Consider the following 19,931-nt stretch of genomic DNA (forward strand, 5'->3'; position numbering starts at 1 on the left):
CAAATCCTTCTCTCACAGCAACAGAGTCATTAGGAATGAGGCAAATAAATAGGTATCTATTTTCACATGAGAAAAATGTTCCCTTCTCCTCTTTTCCTGTTGCTGGGAGCAGAGGAGTCTAATTGACAGGAGCAGATGGGTTTTGTTTGGTTAAATATGAAAAAAAAAAAGGGGGGGGGGGGGGAGGGAGAGAGAAAGAGAGAAACTTTAGTGGGGAAAAAAAAAAAAAAGCTACCAGAGCTTTCCTGGGACATGTAGGTTAAAAGTTGAGAGGGATGGAGCTGCATTTGACACCAAGCAAGGGGAAATGTCTCAGAAGAGCCAGTTTCCCTCTCCATCCATGTCCCCTCTCCATCCCCCCTGGCAAAAGAAAAACAAAGGACATGGATTTTGGCACATCTTCACCTCCTCCTCTGAAAAATCCCATGTGTAGAGCACCACAAGGTCATAGGGAGGATGGCATTGGCTCACTGGAAAAGAAAGGGTGAGAGGAAGCTTTGTGACTGAGAAAAGGGACAGCAGCCATCTTTTGAAGGGCAAAGATTTCAGCCTGCAGAAAAGAAGGCTCTGGGGAGATATTAGAGCAGCCTTCCAGTACCTGAAAGGGGCTAAAGGAGAGCTGGGGAGGGACTTTTGACAAGGGCTGGGAGTGGCGGAATGAGATGAAATGGATTGAAGCTTGAGAAGGGGAGATTTAGACTGGAAATGAGGAAGAAATTATTGACAGTGAGGGTGGGAAGACACTGGAACAGGTTGCCCAGGGAGGTTGTGGATGTCCCCTGCCTGGAGGTGTTCAAGGCCAGGTTGGATGAGGCCTTGAGCAAGCTGGGCTGGTGGGAGGTGTCCCTGCCCATGGCAGAGGGGTTGGAACTGGATGAGCTTTAAGGTCCCTTCCAATTCAAACCATGCTATAAATCTCTGAATCTCTGAGTCGTGGTCCTCTGGAGAGAGGGGGCTGCAGGGACAATGAGGAGGAGGAAGCATGGGGAATGAGGAGAAGGAAGCAGGGGGAATGAAAAGGAGGAAGCATGAGGAATGGGGAGGAGGAAGCAGGGGGGATGAAGAGGAGGAAGCAGGGGAAATGAAGAGGAGGAAGCATGGGGAATGAAGAGGAGGAAGCTTGGGGAATGAGGAGGGGGAAGCAGGGGAATGAGGAGGAGGAAGCATGGGAAATTTGGAGGAAGAAGCATGGGGAATTTGGAGGAGGAAGCAGGGAGAATGAAGAGGAGGAAGCAGGGGGAATGAAGAGGAGGAAGCAGGGAGAATGAAGAGGAGGAAGCTTGGGGAATGAGGAGGAGGAAGCAGGGGGAATGAGGAGGAGAAAGGAAGCATGAGAAGAAGGCATCAGAGACCACATGGGAAAAAAAGAACAGAATGGAAAAGAAAGGCAGAAGAAAGGAGAAGGAATGATGGAAAAGGGAGGTAGAAGAACCCAGGAGGCAAGGTTAAGGAAAAAGCCTGGTGTGGGGTGGCACCCAAGAGCATCAGAGGTGAAAGAATATTAGAAGAACATGTTCCTACAGTCAGATAAGCCGGAGAAATGAATCCTGATCCCTCCAAAACCAACCCTTTAAAATGTGAGCTGGAGAAGGGTCTCCTTTCAGGGGAAACTGGGAATCCTTAATGCTTCCTCCCTCTGCAACTGTAATGCCAGGATGTTCCCAATCTGCTTTGAGGGATGGAAAGATTAAGAATAATAAAAAAATTGCAATAAAATATGTGTGAACGAGGGGGTAATTGTGGACAAATGCAGCATTCAAATTCATTTTTCAGCTCTTTTACACACCATTTCAATCTTATTTTCTGCTTGTTAATGAGATCTTGTTGGTTGGGGTGGGCACGGCTGCCCAGTATCGCTTGGGTAATTGCACATAATTTTCTCTCCACTAGTGATTTGCATCAGATTTTTTTTTTCTAATTCTTTGCTATTTAAACCCCCCCCCCCCTCCACCTCCTCCCTTTCCTCCTCCTTCTTCCACCCCCCCCCCACCCCCCCTTCCAAATCTCACCCTCTCCTCCTCCTCCTTCTTCCCCTCCCCTTTCTCCTGGCCCAGCAAGACTCATTTTGAATGCTTATTATAGGCACAGTGTCTCCAACAAAAATTAAAAAAAAAAAAGAAAGAAGAGGGGAGGAAAAATAATAAGGAAAAAAAAGAAAGAAAAAAAAGGAGGAAAAAAAAAGAGGAAAAAAAAAAAAAAGGAGGTGTTGGGTGTGATGATCTCTCGAGGTCCCTTCCAACCTCTAATGTACTGTGTGATACTGTGAAAAAAGGAGGAAAAAAAAAGGAAGGGAAAAAAAAAGAGGGGGAAAAAAAAGAGGGAAAAAAAAAGAGGGAAAAAAAAGAGGGAAAAAAAAGAGGGAAAAAAAAGAAAGGAGAATAAAAGGAGAAAAAATGGAGAAAAAACAAGAAGGGGGAAAAAAGGAGGAAAAAAAGGAGAAAAAAAGAAGGAAAAGAAGGAGACAAAATGGAAGAAAAGGAGAAAAAAATTGAGAAAAACAAGGAGGAAAAAAAGGAGGAAAAAAGGAGAAAAAGAAAGAAAAAAGGAGAAAAAAGGAGGGGAAAGGAGAAAAAAGGAGAAAAAAGGAGGAAGAAAGGAGGAAAAAATAAGAAAAAAAGGAGAACAAAGGAGGAAAAAAGAAGAAAAAAGGAGAAAAAAAGGAGAAAAGGAGAAAAAAAGGAGAAAATGAGAAAAAAGGAGAAAAAGGAGGGAAAAAGAAGGAAAAATTCAGGAAAAAGGAGAAAAAGGAAAAAAAGGAGGGAAAAGAGAAGGAAAAAAGACAGGAAAAAGGAGAAAAAAGAAAGCAGAAAAAAGGCAAAAAAGAAAGGAGAAGGAGGGGGAAAATGAGGCAAAAAAAGGAGATTTAAAAAAGGAGGGGGAAAAAAAAGAAAGGAGGAGGGGGAAAAAAAAATCAAAACAAAAGGAGAGGGAAAAAAAGGACCCAGACAGGAGGGATCCATGTCACTGAAGGAAGCAGCTCTGTCTTGCTGGAGCCAGACACCACCATCCCTGCTCCCCTCTTGCCAGCTAACATCATGTCAGACCCAAGTGCCAGGTTCCCCCCCCCCCAAAAATAAAGAAGGGCTCAGCTGGCTCCTCTCATGCTTCTGCCAGGATCATTCTGTTTCTAACAGGGATTCAGATGAGCTCTAATCCCACCCCAGTGTGGCTGAGGAAAACGTTCCCCTGGATGATGGAAGAGGATGGAGCCTGGGATGGTGATGGCAGGAAAACTAAGATGGTGCTATGGCTGTGCAGGCTGAGAAGATTCCTTGAGTTTAGAGTGTAAATCTGTGGCCAGAGCCTGAACTGGGCTTCAAGTGTCCCTTCAGAAACACCATCCAAAAAAAAAAAAAAAAAATCCAATGATAAACCAGAAATTGGAAAGCCTGACTCCAGCCTTCAGCTGCTGCCATTACACTGGGAAGGGATTTGCTCATGGAACAACACATGAAAAAAAGAGAAAGAAAAGAAAAAAAGCAGGCACTGAAAGCCCTGAGAAAATTAAAGCAACAAATATGAGATGGTGAACAAGTTTCTCTTGGCTCTTTGTGTTTCTGGAATTGTCCTAATCTCTGTGGGTTTGTTCAAAGATTTAGAGGTCTCAGCAAGAAAATGTGATGGAAGTGTAGGAAATGCCTGACTCTCAACCAGACCTCAGTGTGCTCTCCAGCCCCACAGGAGCCATCTGCAACAAACCTTTGCAATAAACCCCTGCAAGACCCCAAAATCCTGCAGTGAAGAGACAGACCTGGATCTAAAAGGGTAGTAGAAGGTTTAGGAGGTGAAGCAGTGGAGAAAAAAAAAAAAAAAGATAAAATCTATTCTCTGATTCTATGAAAATCCTCCTAAACACCAGGAAGAAGTTTGAAGAGGCAGAAGAGATGAGCTAGAGATGAAACAGCCTCAAATGCAACCTGGCCCTACCTCTTGGCTGTTTGAAAAAGCACCCAGGGACTGTCCCAACACCACAAGTGGCAGAGGCACAGTCAAAGGTGGACCTCAATTTTCTCTTTTCACTGAATTTTGTAGAATTCATAGATTCAGAGAATAGCTCAGATTGGAAGGGACCTCAGGGATCATCTACTCCAAGCTCCTTGCTGTGGGCAGGGATGCACAGAATCAATCACAGAATTAACCAGGCTGGAAAAGACCTTTCAGATCAGCAAGCCCAACCTATCACCCAACACCATCTAATCAACTCAACCATGGCACTAAGATCCTCCCAGCCCACCCTGCAGCATAGACATCTCTTGAAGGGCTGTCAGGTGCTGATCGGGATGTAACTGGACTTAATACTGAGTTTACCAGGGCTCAGTGCTGGGGCCAGTTCTCTTTAATATCTTTATCAGTGATCTGGGCAAGGAGCTTGAGGACACCTTCAATCAGTTTGCAGATGACACTAAGCTGGGAGGGACTCTTGATCTGCTGGAGGCCCTCCAGAGGGACCTGGCCTGGATATATTGATGGGCTGAGGCCAGTGGAAGGAGGTTCAACAAGGCCAAGTGCTGGGTCCTGCACTTGGGTCACAGCAACCCCAGGAACACTCCAGGCTTGGGGCTGGAAACTGCCTGGTGGGAAAGGACCTGGGACTGGCCAGGGCAGTGGTGGAGTCCCCATCCCTGGTGATGCTTCAAAGCCATGGAGATGTGGTGCTGAGGGCCATGGTTTAGTGTTGAGCTGGCAGTGCTGGGTTAAGGCTTGGATTTGATGATCTTAAAGGTCTCTTCCAACCAAAACAAGGCTATGACTTTGTGAGCTGTCACAAGCCTTACCCCAGCCACACTCAGGGACAATCCTCAGCTAGCACAGGTCTGAACTTCCAAGCAGATTGGCATAAAGCTTGTTCTGAAGCATGACCTGGCTAAGGATGCCATGGTGGCTGGCCATGTCCTGCTTGAGGTTGACAGATATTGTCAATAAAGAAGTTTTTCCCTCTGTGGGATGAAAATGAGTGGGAAATATTGTCAAGGAAATAAACCCTCACCCTGGCTTGCAACTCACTCTTGTGAGAAACAGTGAGACAGAAGCTCCAGGGCTAGAAATCCCTCTCTGGGGGACTGCTAACTGGTTACTCACTCTTCATGCTTCACATTGCTTCGGGTCTCTGTGTCTTTGTTATGTTTTGGCACAGGCACAAAGAGCCCAGAGGCAGCTACGAGCCACTGAGTCAGCCCAGCTGAATTTGTGACAGCTGCTGCTAGCCCATGGGACCTTGGAGGGGTGATGAGGACCTCTCTGCTGCACGTTCTTGCTTCTCAGAGCTGATAATCCGTGACTGTGCCACCACCCAGTGCATCCTGACAGATGTAAGGTGACTCATCTGCCTGCAGATGTTTCTCAACCAGGCAACACTCAGAGCAAGAGCTCTCTCTCCTACAAAGGCTGGTTCCAGCATGAAACCAGCACAAATCACTGCCTGGGTTACCCTGAGGTCACTCACTAAGGTCTAGGAAGGGACATGACATGAGAGATCATGCCAGGGAGCAGTTCAGTCATGTGGGATTATTCTTTGTGCAGCCAGCTTGGTGTTCTTGTATGAAGGGACACATCAAGTGCTGGAGCAGGGCCAGAGAGGGGCAACCAAGCTGGTGAAGGGTCTAGAGAGCAAATTCTCTGAGGAGCAGCTGGGGTTGTTCAACCTGGAGAAGAAGAGGCTGAGGGGAGACCTTTTGGCTTGCTACAACTCCCTTGAAGGAGGTTGGAGCCAAGGAAGGGTTGGTCTGGTATCCCAAGTAACAAGTGACAGGGCAAGAGGAAATGGTCTCAAGTTGCACCAGGGGAGCTGGACATGCGGAGAAATTTCTTCCCCTTGAGGGTTACCAAGGCCTGGAACAGGCTGCTTGGGGCAATGGTGGAGTCCCCATCCCTGGAGGGGTTTAAAAGCCTTGTAGATGTGGTTCTGAGGGACATAGTTTACCCAAAGACTTGGTAGTGTTGGGTTAGTGGTTGGAATTGATGATCTTAATAGGTCTTTTCCAGCCTGAATGATTCCTTCCTTTTCCTTTTCCTTTTCCTTTTCCTTTTCCTTTTCCTTTTCCTTTTCCTTTTCCTTTTCCTTTTCCTTTTCCTTTTCCTTTCCTTTTCCTTTCCTTTTCCCTTTCCTTTTCCTTTCCCTTCCCTTCCCTTCCCTTCCCTTCCCTTCCCTTCCCTTCCCTTCCCTTCCCTTCCCTTCCCTTCCCTTCCCTTCCCTTCCCTTCCCTTCCCTTCCCTTCCCTTCCCTTCCCTTCCCTTCCCTTCCCTTCCCTTCCCTTCCCTTCCCTTCCCTTCCCTCCTCTCCTCTCCTCTCCTCTCCTCTCCTCTGCTCTCCTCTCCTCTCCTCTCCTCTCCTCTCCTCTCCTCTCCTCTCCTCTCCTCTCCTCTCCTCTCCTCTCCTCTCCTCTCCTCTCCTCTCCTCTCCTCTCCTCTTCTCTTTTCTCTTTTCATTTGTTCCATTCTCTATTCTATTCTATTCTATTCTATTCTATTCTATTCTATTCTATTCTATTCTATTCTATTCTATTCTATTCTATTCTATTCTATTCTATTCTATTCAACTCTATTCTATTCGACTCTATTCTACTTTATTGTACTCTCTTCTACTCTGCTCTACCCTATCCTACTCTATCAAACACCATGAGATGAAGTAGCTGAAGATAAAAATTCCCTCCTGACCTCTCACTCCTCATCAGCCTCTGGTCTGAAACAGAGGCAGAATTACAGAATGGAAAGGGTTGGAAGGGGCCTCCAGAGATCATCAAGTCCAACCAGAACAGCCCCTAAACTGGGGAAACTCCCTGGGGAATGCTTTGGGGATCCAGCAGCAGAGCTGGACAGGCACAAAGCTTCGTGTGCTACAGGCTGGAAAGCAAGCAAGGACCTTGACCATTTCCCACGTGAAGTGTGGGTAAAGCTTTCAGCAGTGTCAGGACCTGGGGGGAGGGTGGGGGGTGGAGGAGGACTACAGTGAGTGTGTGGGAAGGGGGGACGTGGAGCCTGCAGAGGCCAAACGTGATCCCCCTTTTCTCTGTTGTGGGAATGGAAATGCCATGCTGCTCCTCTAGAGTTTCAGCTGCCAGCACCGTGCCTGTCTGGTGGATTCAAGCTGGGACACCCAATCCTGGGGTAACTGGATAGCATGCCGAGTGGGAGCAAGTGCTGGGAGCTCTTAGCCAGCCTGCCCCCCACCTCCCCTCCTTGTCTAAACTGCAAAGAAATCTCCCTCCTGCTGCTGCTGCTGAGGGATGAAACCAGAGAAGTGTCTGTTTGCAGCTCAGACAAATTGCCATCATTTTTAAATTCCCATTGGTTTGGGTTTGGGGTTTTCTGCTATCTCCTCAGTTCCCTCCTTCCTTTGCAGCTGATAGTTCTCCCTGCAGAGAGCAACCACGGATAGCTGGGGCAGGAGGAGGAGAGGGCTGAGGTGCAGTGGGGTTCACTTGCAGCTGATAGTTCTCCCTGCAGAGAGCAACCACGGATAGCTGGGGCAGGAGGAGGAGAGGGCTGAGGTGCAGTGGGGTTCACTTGCAGCTGATAGTTCTCCCTGCAGAGAGCAACCACAGATAGCTGGGGCAGGAGGAGAGGGCTGAGGTGCAGTGGGGTTCACCTGTAGTGCTGTGGAGTGGATGAATGATGCAGAGATACAGAGCATCCCATATTGAGACCTGAGAAAACTTCAAGCCACCCCTCTACAGAAGGCCTGGAGTTGTGATTCCATGGTGCCCCTTTGATTCCAGAGAGCCCATCCTCTGATCATTACCAGGCCCTTTTTCGACTATTCCATGATAAAAGAGGACACTTTGGGAGTTCTGCTTCGTGCTGTTAGGAGTATTGCTTGCATCCTTCCACTAGGAACAGCAGAGGGCTGAGAAAGGCAGGAAAGGAGTGAGATTAAGGAAGCCTATAAAGCAGTCATAAAATAACCCGGGTTAGCCTTTTGAGGCACAAAAGAAATAGAAGAATTTATATGCTGCTATCTTGGCCCTCACATGATTAAAAGCATTAGGAAAATGGGAATCTCCCCTTCTTGGGGTGCAAAGCTCCCTTTTCTTCAGGCCTGCCAGATAATGCATCCTCTCTTTCCCATACAAAGGGCTTATTGGCTCAGGACTCTATCTTCCCCTCGCCTGAGCCTGGGGGCAGGGTAATTTGGGCTAGGGGATAAGCATAGAAAAAGCCTTGGTCTGGTCATTTCAATGAGCCTCTGGTTTAGTGAGTGGCACTGGTAAGGAGATGAGGAAGCTGGAGAAATGGAAATTGCATGATGGGCTCAGATCTGGTGCCTGTGCAGCTTATCACCCGGATCTCATCCTTAACTCATTCCGTGGTGCTAAATTGGACTTGTGATGATCTGAATTAATCACCTGCCCTGGACCCTTCCAACCTGCAGCCTGCCTTCGAATTCCGTGCTACACCCTCCCCCTCCCAAGCCCAGCGCTCTTGAGAAATCCCTTGTCAGAAAGACATCTCCTGATTTCCACCCCTCCAAATGAGACACCCTTGGAGGCAATATTCAGCCCCACTTTTTACAGTTTCTATCCTAGGGCCACTCAGAGCTAGAAGTGGGATTTTTTTTGATACCATTTCAGAGGAGCTGCAAGAATTTCCTCTTTTCCACTGGCGCTCAGTGCTTCGTTTTCACACTCCAAAGATCACAAAGGATTGCAGCTTCGAATCTGTAGCCCTCTCTGATTTCCCCATTTATTGGAGTCCTCTCTAAAACAGTTGTAGCCTTTTCCTTTCAGATGCCTGCCTAATTTCTCCCTGCAGTTTCAGATTACTTTGCTCTTCCTGTCTTATATCACTCTGAATCCACTGCTAGAGTGCACTTCGGGTGTCTCCCTGTGTCACAATGAGCAGAAAGCAAACACAAAAGGTATTTGGGTGCCCTTCCAGGTACCTCCACACAGATCCAAGTCCTTGCTGTTGATTTTCAGCCTGCTCTGTGTGCTTTGTTCCACCCAACCCCAAAAGTGCCTTTGGAGAACAGATGACATCATAGTTAAGCAAAGAGAAGGTGAAAAGCTCTAAGGAGGTGAGAGAAAAATCCAATTCTTATCCCAGGACAGGGACAGAGCAGGTTATGCTCTCAGTGATGTACATCCTGGTGTCTCCACAGGCTTCAGGGAGCTCTCCAGCTGAGACCATGTCTCAAACACACACAGAGCACAAGCTCTGACCTCTCTAGAGCAGCTGATGATGGAGGTTTCAACCTGCTCTGTCATTGCAGCACTGGAGAGCCATGCACAAATCTGGAAGCTTCCCTCCTTTAATGCTTCCCTACACCTCTTATTCTGACCTCGTGGAAAGCATCAGCAGAGTTCTTTACAAGACAATTAGTTTCTCAAACCTAAATCCCAGATCTACGTCCTCATGTTTTGAGGAAGCTCAGATCCATGGCACTTCCATAAGGAAGAGCTTTCCATGCTCCAACCAGGCTTGGACAAGCTGGCGTCAACCTCTCTCTAAATCAGTCACCCACAAATCAGGGACTACATCCAAACAGAGCTTGCAAAAAGTGACTAAAAAATCAAAAACGACTCCAGGAGGCTAAAATCCACAACTGGAAGGCCCACACCTGCCTTGGAATTCTTTTGGAGGGCTGGGAAGAAGAGCACCAGCACTCCAGGACCTGGTGTTCAGATGCATGCCAGCATGCTAACCTGGATATAGGAACTAAGAGGATGCAAACAAACACTCTGAGCTCAGGACAGAGATATTGCTGAGAACCAAACCAACCACTTGCTTTAACTGGGCTGCCTCCAAGAGCTGGTGGCAATAACAGCACCCCCCTGGTTCAGCACAACACACTGCCACAGCCTGAAGCCTTGCCCTGCACCCAGCCAAACGTTCCCAGCCAACGAAAGAGAAGGGAAGCAAGTGACATACCTGTGGAGAGAGGCCATTGCTAACAGGATTCATGTGGTTGGCAGGAGCTGCAGCATTCATGAAGCTGTCTGAGTAGCTGGAGAAGCTGTGTCGGGCCCCGTAGGCAGAGCCGGTGTCGGCGGCGGCGGCTGCGGCGAGTCCTCCCTGGTGCATGGTGGAGGGTGGCAGGGGCTGGGGCCTGTGTACAGTGCTCCCCCCGTCTGTGGAGAGAGTGTTTGGGGGTGAACAGCTGTGGGGTGTGTGAAGATGGTGCTAAATTGGGTGGGGGTGTTGATTTGTTGGAGGGTAGAAAGGCTCTGCGGAGGGACCCGGCCAGGTTGGATCAATGGATCAAGGTGAGGTTCAACAAGGCCAGGGGCTGGGTCCTGCACTTGGCTCACAACCACCCCATGAGTGCTCCAGACCTGGGGCAGAGTGGCTGGAAGCTGCCCACTGGAAAAAAGGACTTGGGGCTGTGGGTTGGCAGCACTGTGGAAGGATCTCCAATGTGTTACTCATTTTGGACTGACGTGCTCATTGTGTCAAAGCTGAATGAAGAACTACTTGAGGAGGGCAGGTTGAGACTGGAGATGAGGAAGAAATTCTTTCCAGTGAGGGTGGGAAGACACTGGAACAGGTTGCCCAGGGAGGTTGTGGATGTTCCCTCCCTGGAGATGGTCAAGGCCAGGTTGGATGAGACTTTGAGCAACCTGGGCTGGTGGGAGGTGTCCCTGCCCATGGCAGGGGGGTTGGGACTGGATGATCTTGAAGGTCCTTTCCAACCCAACCCCAGATTCTATGACCTACAATCCTGAGACTGTAGAGAAAGGACTGTGAGACACAGGAGAAAACTGTGGAGTTTTCTTTGGCTTGGGAAGAATAAATTATCCTCCCATGTAAAGGAAAACTTTCCTCTGTTAAAAAAATCCTTCATGGGCTGCCCTGAACTGGGCAGGGGAAGGAGGCTGGGATGCTGCAAGGTAAGAGCAGAGGAGCAGTGCAGGTGACTGGGTGCTCACCTTGGGAAATGGTGGTGGTTGGGTAGGTGGAATCTGGCAGCTGGTACGGGGGGAGGGTTGGCATTCCTGTTGGTGGGAAGCCCCCTGGCAGCAGGTGATTGAAGGCTGCCAGCTGGTTGGCCCCGGCCTGCTTGCGCCATCTCGCTCTTCGGTTGCTGAACCACACCTGGTGGGGAGAGGAAGGACCAGGTGAGACTCACTCTGACCTGCTATCTCTTCTCACCTGGGCTGCTGATGGAAACACAACCTGAGTTACAGCACCTTCGAGTCACTGCCTGGCATGGACTTTGTGTCTTCCTCCCTGTTCCTCCTCCATGCCTCAATTTCCTTCCTCCCGAAATGACAACGCTGCCCCTGCCCTGCCCCCTGGGTGAAGATCATAGAATCACAGAGAGGTAAGGGTTGAATGGGACCTCTGGAGATCACCCAGTCCAGCCCCTCTGCCAGAGCAGGTTCATCCAGAGCAGGTCACACAGGATGGTGTCCAGGTGGGTTTTGAATGACTCCAAAGAAGGAGACTCCACCACATCTCTGGGCAGCCTGTTCCAGGGCTGTACCAACCTCAAAGTGAAGAATCTCCTCTTCATGTTTAGAGGAAGCTTCCTGTGTTCAAGTTTGTGCCCCTTACCTCTTGTCCTTTCACTGGACACCACTGACAAAAGATTGGTTGTGTCCTCCTGCCACCCACCCTGGAAGTATTGCTAAGCATTGATAAGTTCCCCTCTCAGCCTGCTCTAGACTCACATCCCTCAACCTTTCTTCATCAGAGTTCCAGTTCCCTGTAGATTTGTAGCCCTTTGCTGTGCCCTCTCAAGCAATTCCACATCCTTCTTGAGCTGGGGAGCCCAAGACTGGACCCAGAACTCCAGCTGTAGCCTCATCAGGGCAGCTTGGAGCAGGAGGAGGACCTCCCTCAACCCACTGACCACACAATCTTTTCACTGCACCCCAGGATACCATTGCCCTTCTTGGCCACAGGGGCACCTTTCTGGCTTGTGGGCATCCTGTTGTCCAGCAGGACTCCAAGGTTTCTAACCACAGAGCTGCTTGCCTACATTTCACCTTGCTAAAGAGCAGGAGAGGAGGCTGCCAGCAGAAGGAGGAGAGGAAGAGGAATACATTTAACTTGTGTATTCCACCAGGGTCCAGAGCAAATAGATGCATTGCTACCACCTGGCCATTCTGCCTTGTTATCTGGCAACTCTGTGAATCATGCTGAAGGATTAAGCCCCATAATAGCAACAGGGCTGCACTGTTAGGAGGGATAAATAGACAGATTAGCATCGTGGTTTCTGTGTTAGACAAGCTAAATAGATAGAACCAGACCGGAGGGAATAGAGGGAGGGGTGTAGGGAGGGGTGTGGGGAGGGGGTGGGTTTCTCAGTTTCTCTCCACTGCAGCAAATCACTGTTGTCTGTATGCTCAGACATGCTCTCCTTTGCAAGAGGCACTGCAGTCTGCACCAGAATTGTGCTGCAGCCAAAGTCAATCTCTGTGCGTGGAAATAAACCTGGTACTGATCAGAGAATCCTAGAATCAGGCAGGGTTGGAAGGGACCACAAGGAGCAGCCAGTTCCAACCCCCCTGCCATGGGCAGGGACACCTCACACTACATCAGGCTGGCCAGAGCCTCATCCAGCCTGGCTGCAAACACCTCCAGGGATGGAGCCTCAACCACCTCCCTGGACAACCCATTCCAGGCTCTCACCACTCTCATGGGGAAGAACTTCTTCCTCACATCCAGCCTGAATCTCCCCACTTCCAGCTTAGTTCCATCCCCCCCAGTCCTGTCACTCCCTGACACCCTAAAAAGTCCCTCCCCAGCTTTCTTGGAGCCCTCTTCAGATCCTGGAAGGCCACAAGAAGGTCACCTCAGAGCCTTTTCTTCTCCAGACAGAACAACCCCAACTCTTTCAGTCTGTTCTCATAGGAGAGCAGCTCCAGCCCTCTGCTCATCCTGGTGGCCCTTCTCTGGACACCTTCCAGCACTGCCATATCCCTCTTGTAATAAGGGCTCCAGAACTGGATGCAGTTCTAATGTGCAGGCAAAGCTGGACTTGTGTCTCTTCCCACTCTGCTTTACCTGCAGGACTCGAGGGGAGGTGGTTCTGAATGCATTTTTCTCTGCCCTGATGTGTTTTATCATGGGTGTGGTGGGTTGAAATTACTCACCCCACCCCTCCCAACTAATTTCATAGAATCATGGAATCATAGAATTGTCAGGGTTGGATGGGACCTCAAGGCTCAGCCAGTCCCAACCCCCCTGCCATGGGCAGGGACACCTCACACCACAGCAGGTTGCTCACAGCCACATCCAGCCTGGCTGCAAAAATCTCCAGGGATGAGGCTTCCACCACCTCCCTGGGCAACCTGTGCCAGTCTCTCACCACCCTCATGGTGTGAAACTTCTTCCTAACATCCAATCTGAATCTCACCACTTCTAGTTTTGTTCCATTCCCCCCAGTCCCATCACTCCCTGACACCCTCAAAAGTCCCTCCCCAGCTTTCTTGGAGCCCCTTTCAGATCCTGGAAGGCCACAAGAAGGTCTCCTGGGAGCCTTCTCCTCTCCAGACTGAGCAACCCCAACTCTTGCAGTCTGTCCTCCTAGGAGAGGAGCTCCAGCCCTCTGCTCATCCTCATGGCCCTTCTCTGGGCATGTTGAGATAATTACTCCCCAAAATCACAGGGTCACAGAGCACTGGAACAGACTCCCCAGAGAGTTTGTGGAATCTCCTTCTCTGGAGACTTTTAAGACCCCTCTGGATGTGTTCCTGTGTGATGTTTGCTGAATTTTATGGTCATGCTCTGGCAAGGGGAATGGACTTGATCTTTGGAGGTCCCTTCCAGCCCCTAAACTCCTGTGATCCTGTGACAAGAGAATATGGTATGAAGCTGAGCCAGGGGAGGTTTAGGCTGGATATTAAGAAGCACTTCCTCACAGAGAGGCTGATCAGGCACTGGGATGGACTGCCCAGGGAGGTGGTGGAGTCACCATCACTGGAGGTCTTTAAGGAAAGCTTGGATGTGGCACTTGGTGGCAGGGTTCAGCTGATGTGGTGGTGTTAGGTCATAGGCTGCACTTGATGATCTCAGAGGTCTTTTCCAGCCTCAATAATTCTGTGACCTCCCCTTCCCCCCTCTTCCCTGCCCCCCTGTACAAGAGAGAAGAGAAAAGAGAAGAGCAGAGAGTAGCTTGTTAGTACTTAGCCATGACAAGAACACAGCCAAGGTCAGCAACAGCCAAGCACAAGCCACCAGCTGGAGCAAAGAGCCAAGAAAGAGAAAAAGTTACTTTATACAACTAACTTTATCTTAGTTATCAGACCAAAGGGATTGGTCAGACCTTAGCAGTATCTTTTTCTTTTGCATCCAATGGTAACTTGTTTACTTCCTACCACTTTTCTACCCCAAATCTGTGGGAAACCTCCTAGGCATCCACCTCAAACTGCCCCACTTGGGCAATGTCCTTCCTGCAAGAGTGGGGAGCTGTCTGTTGGGCTTTGGTTTACTTCATTTCATCAGAGAGGCTCCCAGGGCCAATCCCTCTTTGGGGTTCAGAGGTATGCGGATAAGCTTTCAAGCCAGATGAGAATGCAGCTGCTGGACTTTGTGAGGCCTAAAGGGCTAGAAAACATGATTGGATTTCACAGCAACACACACACACACACACACAAAAAAAATGGAGCAAAAATCAAGAGTGTAAAGCATTCAGGGGTGGAGGGGTAAGGGGAGAAAGAAAAATCCTCCATCAGGCTTCCAAGCTGCTCAACATCAGATCAGGAGCTGGGGTTTACAAGAGCTTGAGGCACTGCAGTCCAAACTGTCCCCACAGAGGATCACAGAATTGTCAGGGTTGGAAGGGACCTCAAGGCTCAGCCAGTTCCAACCCCCCTGCCATGGCCAGGGACACCTCACACCACAGCAGGTTGCTCACAGCCAATCCAGCCTGGCTGCAAAAACCTCCAGGGATGAGGCTTCCACCACCTCCCTGGGCAACCTCTGCCAGTCTCTCACCACCCTCCTGGGGAAGAATTTCTTCCTAACATCCAATCTGAATCTCCTCATTTCAAGTTTTGCTCCATTCCCCCAAGTCCTAACACTACCTGACACTATGAAAAGTCCCTCCCCAGCTTTCTTGTAGCCCCATTCAGATCCTGGAAGGCTACAAGAAGGTCTCCTGGGAGCCTTCTCTTCTCCAGACAGATGTTGTAAACCAACCCAAAACTCCCTTCCCTAGACACAGCAGAACCCTATTCTGAATTGCACTTCATGGTCCAAATCTCAAAGTGGGAGTCTTTCTCTGGCCTTTAAATTGAGCCCCCCTGTAGAAGTTCACCTCTTAGTTTGCCTTTTTCTTCTTGGCAGCTGTGAGGCTGTGTAATTCACTGGGCAGGAGAAGGCAATGTGTCCTCACTGGGAGCTGCTAAGCTCATGGAGTGCTCTCAGGCCACAGGCACTGCAGAGCTGCTTGCTGCAAACACACTGAGCCTCTCACACACATTTCTGAGAGGTTCTCTGAATCACAGAATCATAGAATCCCACAATGCTTTGAGTTAGAAGGGACCTTCAAGATGATCCAGTTCCAACTCCCCTGCCATGGGCAGGAACATCTCCCACCAGCCCAGCTTGCTCAAGGACTCATCCAACCTGGCCTTGAACTCCTCCAGGGAGAGGGCAGCCACAACCTCCCTGGGCAAGCTGTTCCAGTGTCTCCTCACCCTCACTGGAAAGAATTTCTTCCTCATCTCCAGTCTCAATCTCCCCTCTTTCAGCTCAAAGCCATTGCCTCTCATCCTGTCACTCTAAGCCCTTGCCAAAAGTCCCTCCCCAGCTCTCCTGCAGCCCTTTTCAGGTACTGGAAGGATGCTCTAAGGTCTCCCTGGAGCCTTCTCTTCTCCAAGCTGAACAGCCCCAACTCTCTCAGCCTGTTCCCATAGGAGAAATTCTCCAAGCCTGTGATCACCTTTGTGGCCCTCTCTGGACCAGTCTGTTCCTGCTCTTTCTACATATTACCCATCCACAGGTGTGCTGTGGAAAATGTTTGATTCAAACCTACAAATGACAGATGGTGTGATCTGCTGCTGCTGGCCAGGAAGGTCCTGGTCCTGGGCATCCCTTCCCATCATGCTGCAAAGCAGTAAAACCACCAAAATCAAAGCCCAGTGTTCTTTGGGAGGGCTGATGGAAACGAAGCCCCCTGAGATGGACACAGTGCTGATGTCCTTGGCACCAAGCACCTCCTTTCCCAGACCTGTCCCTACTTCACTGCACCACTGGCTGAAGCAGCAACAACCTCCCAGCACCTTCCGAAAGGCTGACAGAAGGAGGTCAGCTTCCATCTGATCTGCATTGACCAACCAAGCCCAGGCAGGTCAGAGCTGCTGTGTCCCTTTTTTGGCACCAAAAAGTCGCTAGGAAAAATCTAGGACAGAGTTTAGGGAGAGAGAAAATGAATGAATGGATGAAGAATTGAATGAATGAACGAATGAACGAACGAATGAATGAATGAATGAATGAATGAATGAATGAATGAATGAATGAATATCAAGGTCCATAGTGCTTCACAGCTTCTTTCATCCAGGCCAAAGCATGGCACAGTTTCTAGGAGCAGTGAGCAACACAGATGAATAAATAACCTTTTGTTTGCCCTGGTCATGCAAAGAGGACAGTCCTGGCCTTTCCTCACAGGTTCATAGAATGGTTTGAGTTGGAAAGGACCTTAAAGACCATCCAGTTCCAACCCCACTGCCATGGGCAGGGACACCTCCCACCAGCCCAGCTTGCTCAAGGACTCATCCAGCCTGGCCTTGAGCACCTTCAGGGACAGTCATCCACAACCTCCCTGAACAACCTCTTCCAGTGTCTCACCACCCACACTGCAAGGAATTTCTTCCTCATCTCCAGTCTAAATCTCCCCTCTTCCAGCTGCTGCTTGCATGTGTGTGATTCCTGCTCTGAATTAGGGATATAGAACTTGGCTTCTCTTCTTAGGTCATTTCCTAGAGTCATAGAATCAGAATCATAAAGTCATAGAGTCATAGAATCATAGAGTCATAGAATCATAGAATCATAGAATCATAGAATCATAGAGTCATAGAATCATAGAATCATAGAATCATAGAGTCATAGAATCATAGAGTCATAAAGTCATAAAGTCATAGAATCATAGAGTCATAGAATCATAGAGTCATAGAGTCATAAAGTCATAGTCATAGAGTCATAGAATCATAGAATCATAGAGTCATAAAGTCATAGTCATAGAGTCATAGAATCATAGAATCATGGAATCATAGAATCATAGAATCATAGAATCATAGAGTCATAGAGTCATAGAATCATAAAGTCATAAAGTCATAGAATCATAGAGTCATAGAATCATAGAGTCATAGAATCATAGAGTCATAGAATCATAGAATCATAGAGTCATAGAATCATAGAGTCATAAAGTCATAAAGTCATAGAATCATAGAGTCATAGAATCATAGAGTCATAAAGTCATAAAGTCATAGAATCATAGAATCATAGAGTCATAGAATCATAGAGTCATAGAATCATAGAATCATAGAGTCATAGAATCATAGAGTCATAGAATCATAGAGTCATAGAATCATAGAGTCATAAAGTCATAGAATCATAGTCATAGAATCATAGAGTCACAGAGTCATAAAGTCAGAGAATCATAGAATCATAGAATGGTAGGGGTTGGAAAGGATCTCTGAAAATCACAGAGTCCACTCAGCTAATGACATAAAAGCTGAATTGAATGTTTCTTTTCTTCATAGGGAGATCAATAAACCTGCTCTCTTCAGAGAAAAAAGGCCTAGTCTTGGGTTGGAAGAGCTTCCACTCCAAAATCCAAAGATCTCAATGCTGAGAATAGCAAATCAAGTTCCAGCACCTAAAGGGAAGACACAACCAAGCCACTCTGAATGCAGGAATGGAGAAGGAGAGGGAGAAATTGAACTGCAAGAATGTAAAAGCCCTTCTGAGCTCTGACACTTCCCTAACAACTGCAAAGGGTGGGAAAGTTCCTTTTTTATCTAACCAAGAGCCAGATGGTGGCAAATCCACTTGGGATTGGTTCAAAAGCAACATGTGGAGTGAGATGGAGTGGTAAGGGCCAAGTTTTCTCCAACAACAGCCCCACAAACACTGAGTTGGTCACTCTCCTTGGCTGACATGATCAAAACACAACCTTGGAAAGATTTGGCTTGTCTTGTGTTAGATCAGGTGAGGCTGGACACCAGGAGCCACCTTTGTGCCTGCTGTTCAGGATTAAAATTCACATCTCTACAACTCCTCCCATCTTGCTCCTGTACATCCAGCTAGGAATGTGCACTTTCCTTATTTTTTAAGGCAGATTATAGGATATTCTCTCTCCTTTTACAGGTAAAGTTGACCAGGAACCATTCTTGAGGTGTCTTGCATAGTTTGCTCTACAATTTGTAGAGGCTTGGAAGAAAAGAAAGCTGATTTTCCTCACTGGGCTGCCACCAGAGAAAGGAAGTCAGTTTTCAATCAGGCTGTAGCTCCTTCACTGACTGCTTTTCTGATTTGGAAACATTTCTTCATCCAACCCATTCTGATCCTTCCACAACCCATTTTGATCCTTTGACAACCCATTTTGGTCCTTCTACAACCTATTTTGATCGTTCCACAACCCATTTTGATCCCTCTGCAACCCATTTTGATCCCTCTGCAACCCATTTTGATCCCTCTGCAACCCATTTTGCTCCTTCTGCAACCCCTTTTGGTCTTTCTACAACCCCTTTTGATCCTTCTGCAACCCATTTTGATCCTTCTACAACCCATTTTGGTCCTTCTACAACCCATTTTGATTCTTCTACAACCCCTTTTGGTCTTTCTACAACTCATTTTGATCTTTCTACAACCCCTTTTGGTCCTTCTACAACCCATTTTGATCCTTCTGCAACCCATTTTGATCCTACTACAACCCCTTTTGGTCCTTCTGCAACCCCTTTTGGTCTTTCTACAACCCCTTTTGGTCCTTCTGCAATCCCTTTTGGTCTTTCTACAACCCCTTTTGGTCTTTCTACAACCCATTTTGGTCCTTCTGCAACCCCTTTTGGTCTTTCTACAACCCCTTTTGATCCTTCTGCAACCCATTTTGATACTACTACAACCCCTTTTGGTCCTTCTACAACCCATTTTGATCCCTCTGCAACCCATTTTGATCCCTCTGCAACCCATTTTGATCCTTCTACAACCTCTTTTGGTCCTTCTACAACCCATTTTGATCCTTCTACAACCCATTTTGGTCCTTCTACAACCCATTTTGGTCCTTCTACAACCCCTTTTAATCCTTCTACAACCCATTTTGGTCTTTCTACAACCCATTTTGATCCTTCTACAACCCATTTTGATCCTTCTGCAACCCATTTTGATCCTTCTGCAACCCATTTTGATCCTTCTACAACCCATTTTGGTCCTTCTACAACCCCTTTTAATCCTTCTACAACCCATTTTGATCCTTCTACAACCCCTTTTGGTCCTTCTACAATGCCTTTTGATCCTTCTACAACCCATTTTGATCCTTCTACAACCCATTTTGATCCCTCTGCAACCCATTTTGGTCCCTCTGCAACCCATTTTGGTCCTTCTACAACCTATTTTGATCCTCCTGCAACCCATTTTGGCCCATCTACAACCCCTTTTGGTCCTTCCACAACCCCTTTTGGCCCTTCTACAACCCATGTCAGCCATTCTACAAGCCATACATCAAATCCCTGCCTCAAAATTGAGGAGAAACCCCACAGTTTCTTACATTTTGGTTGATCTCAACAATTAGCCATCTGTGCTAGAAGCTTTCTGACTGCCAGTGGTAGACACACCCAGCACAGCAATGCTCTCTGCTAGCCAAACAAATAAGAAAGGATCATGATTAGCAAAGAACACATGGAGCAAATGAGATTCCCACCTCCACCCTCCACCAGAATGCTTCCTACCAGAGCTTGTGGCTGGAGAACCCAGCCACAGGCACACTGAAACCTGCCACAAAAGGAACTGAGAGGATTTCTCTCCCTCTGCAGAGAGGAAAGGGAGTT

General features: G+C 48.1%; 1 protein-coding gene across 3 annotated transcripts in view; it reads right to left on the reverse strand.

The window, feature by feature from the left end:
- The window catches only part of PAX7 (paired box 7), a 172,933-nt gene that overhangs the window by 57,323 nt on the left and 95,679 nt on the right, over positions 1 to 19,931 (reverse strand). For all 3 annotated transcript variants that reach the window (XM_054394800.1, XM_054394798.1, XM_054394799.1), the window contains exons 6-7: positions 10,866 to 11,031; positions 9,868 to 10,067 (exon numbers count right to left, since the gene is read on the reverse strand). In XM_054394800.1, coding sequence (XP_054250775.1) covers positions 9,868 to 10,067; positions 10,866 to 11,031 — 366 coding nt within the window. The remainder of the gene's footprint in view (positions 1 to 9,867; positions 10,068 to 10,865; positions 11,032 to 19,931) is intronic.

This window comes from Indicator indicator, chromosome 32, assembly GCF_027791375.1.
Source record: "Indicator indicator isolate 239-I01 chromosome 32, UM_Iind_1.1, whole genome shotgun sequence".
Lineage (NCBI taxonomy): Eukaryota > Metazoa > Chordata > Aves > Piciformes > Indicatoridae > Indicator > Indicator indicator.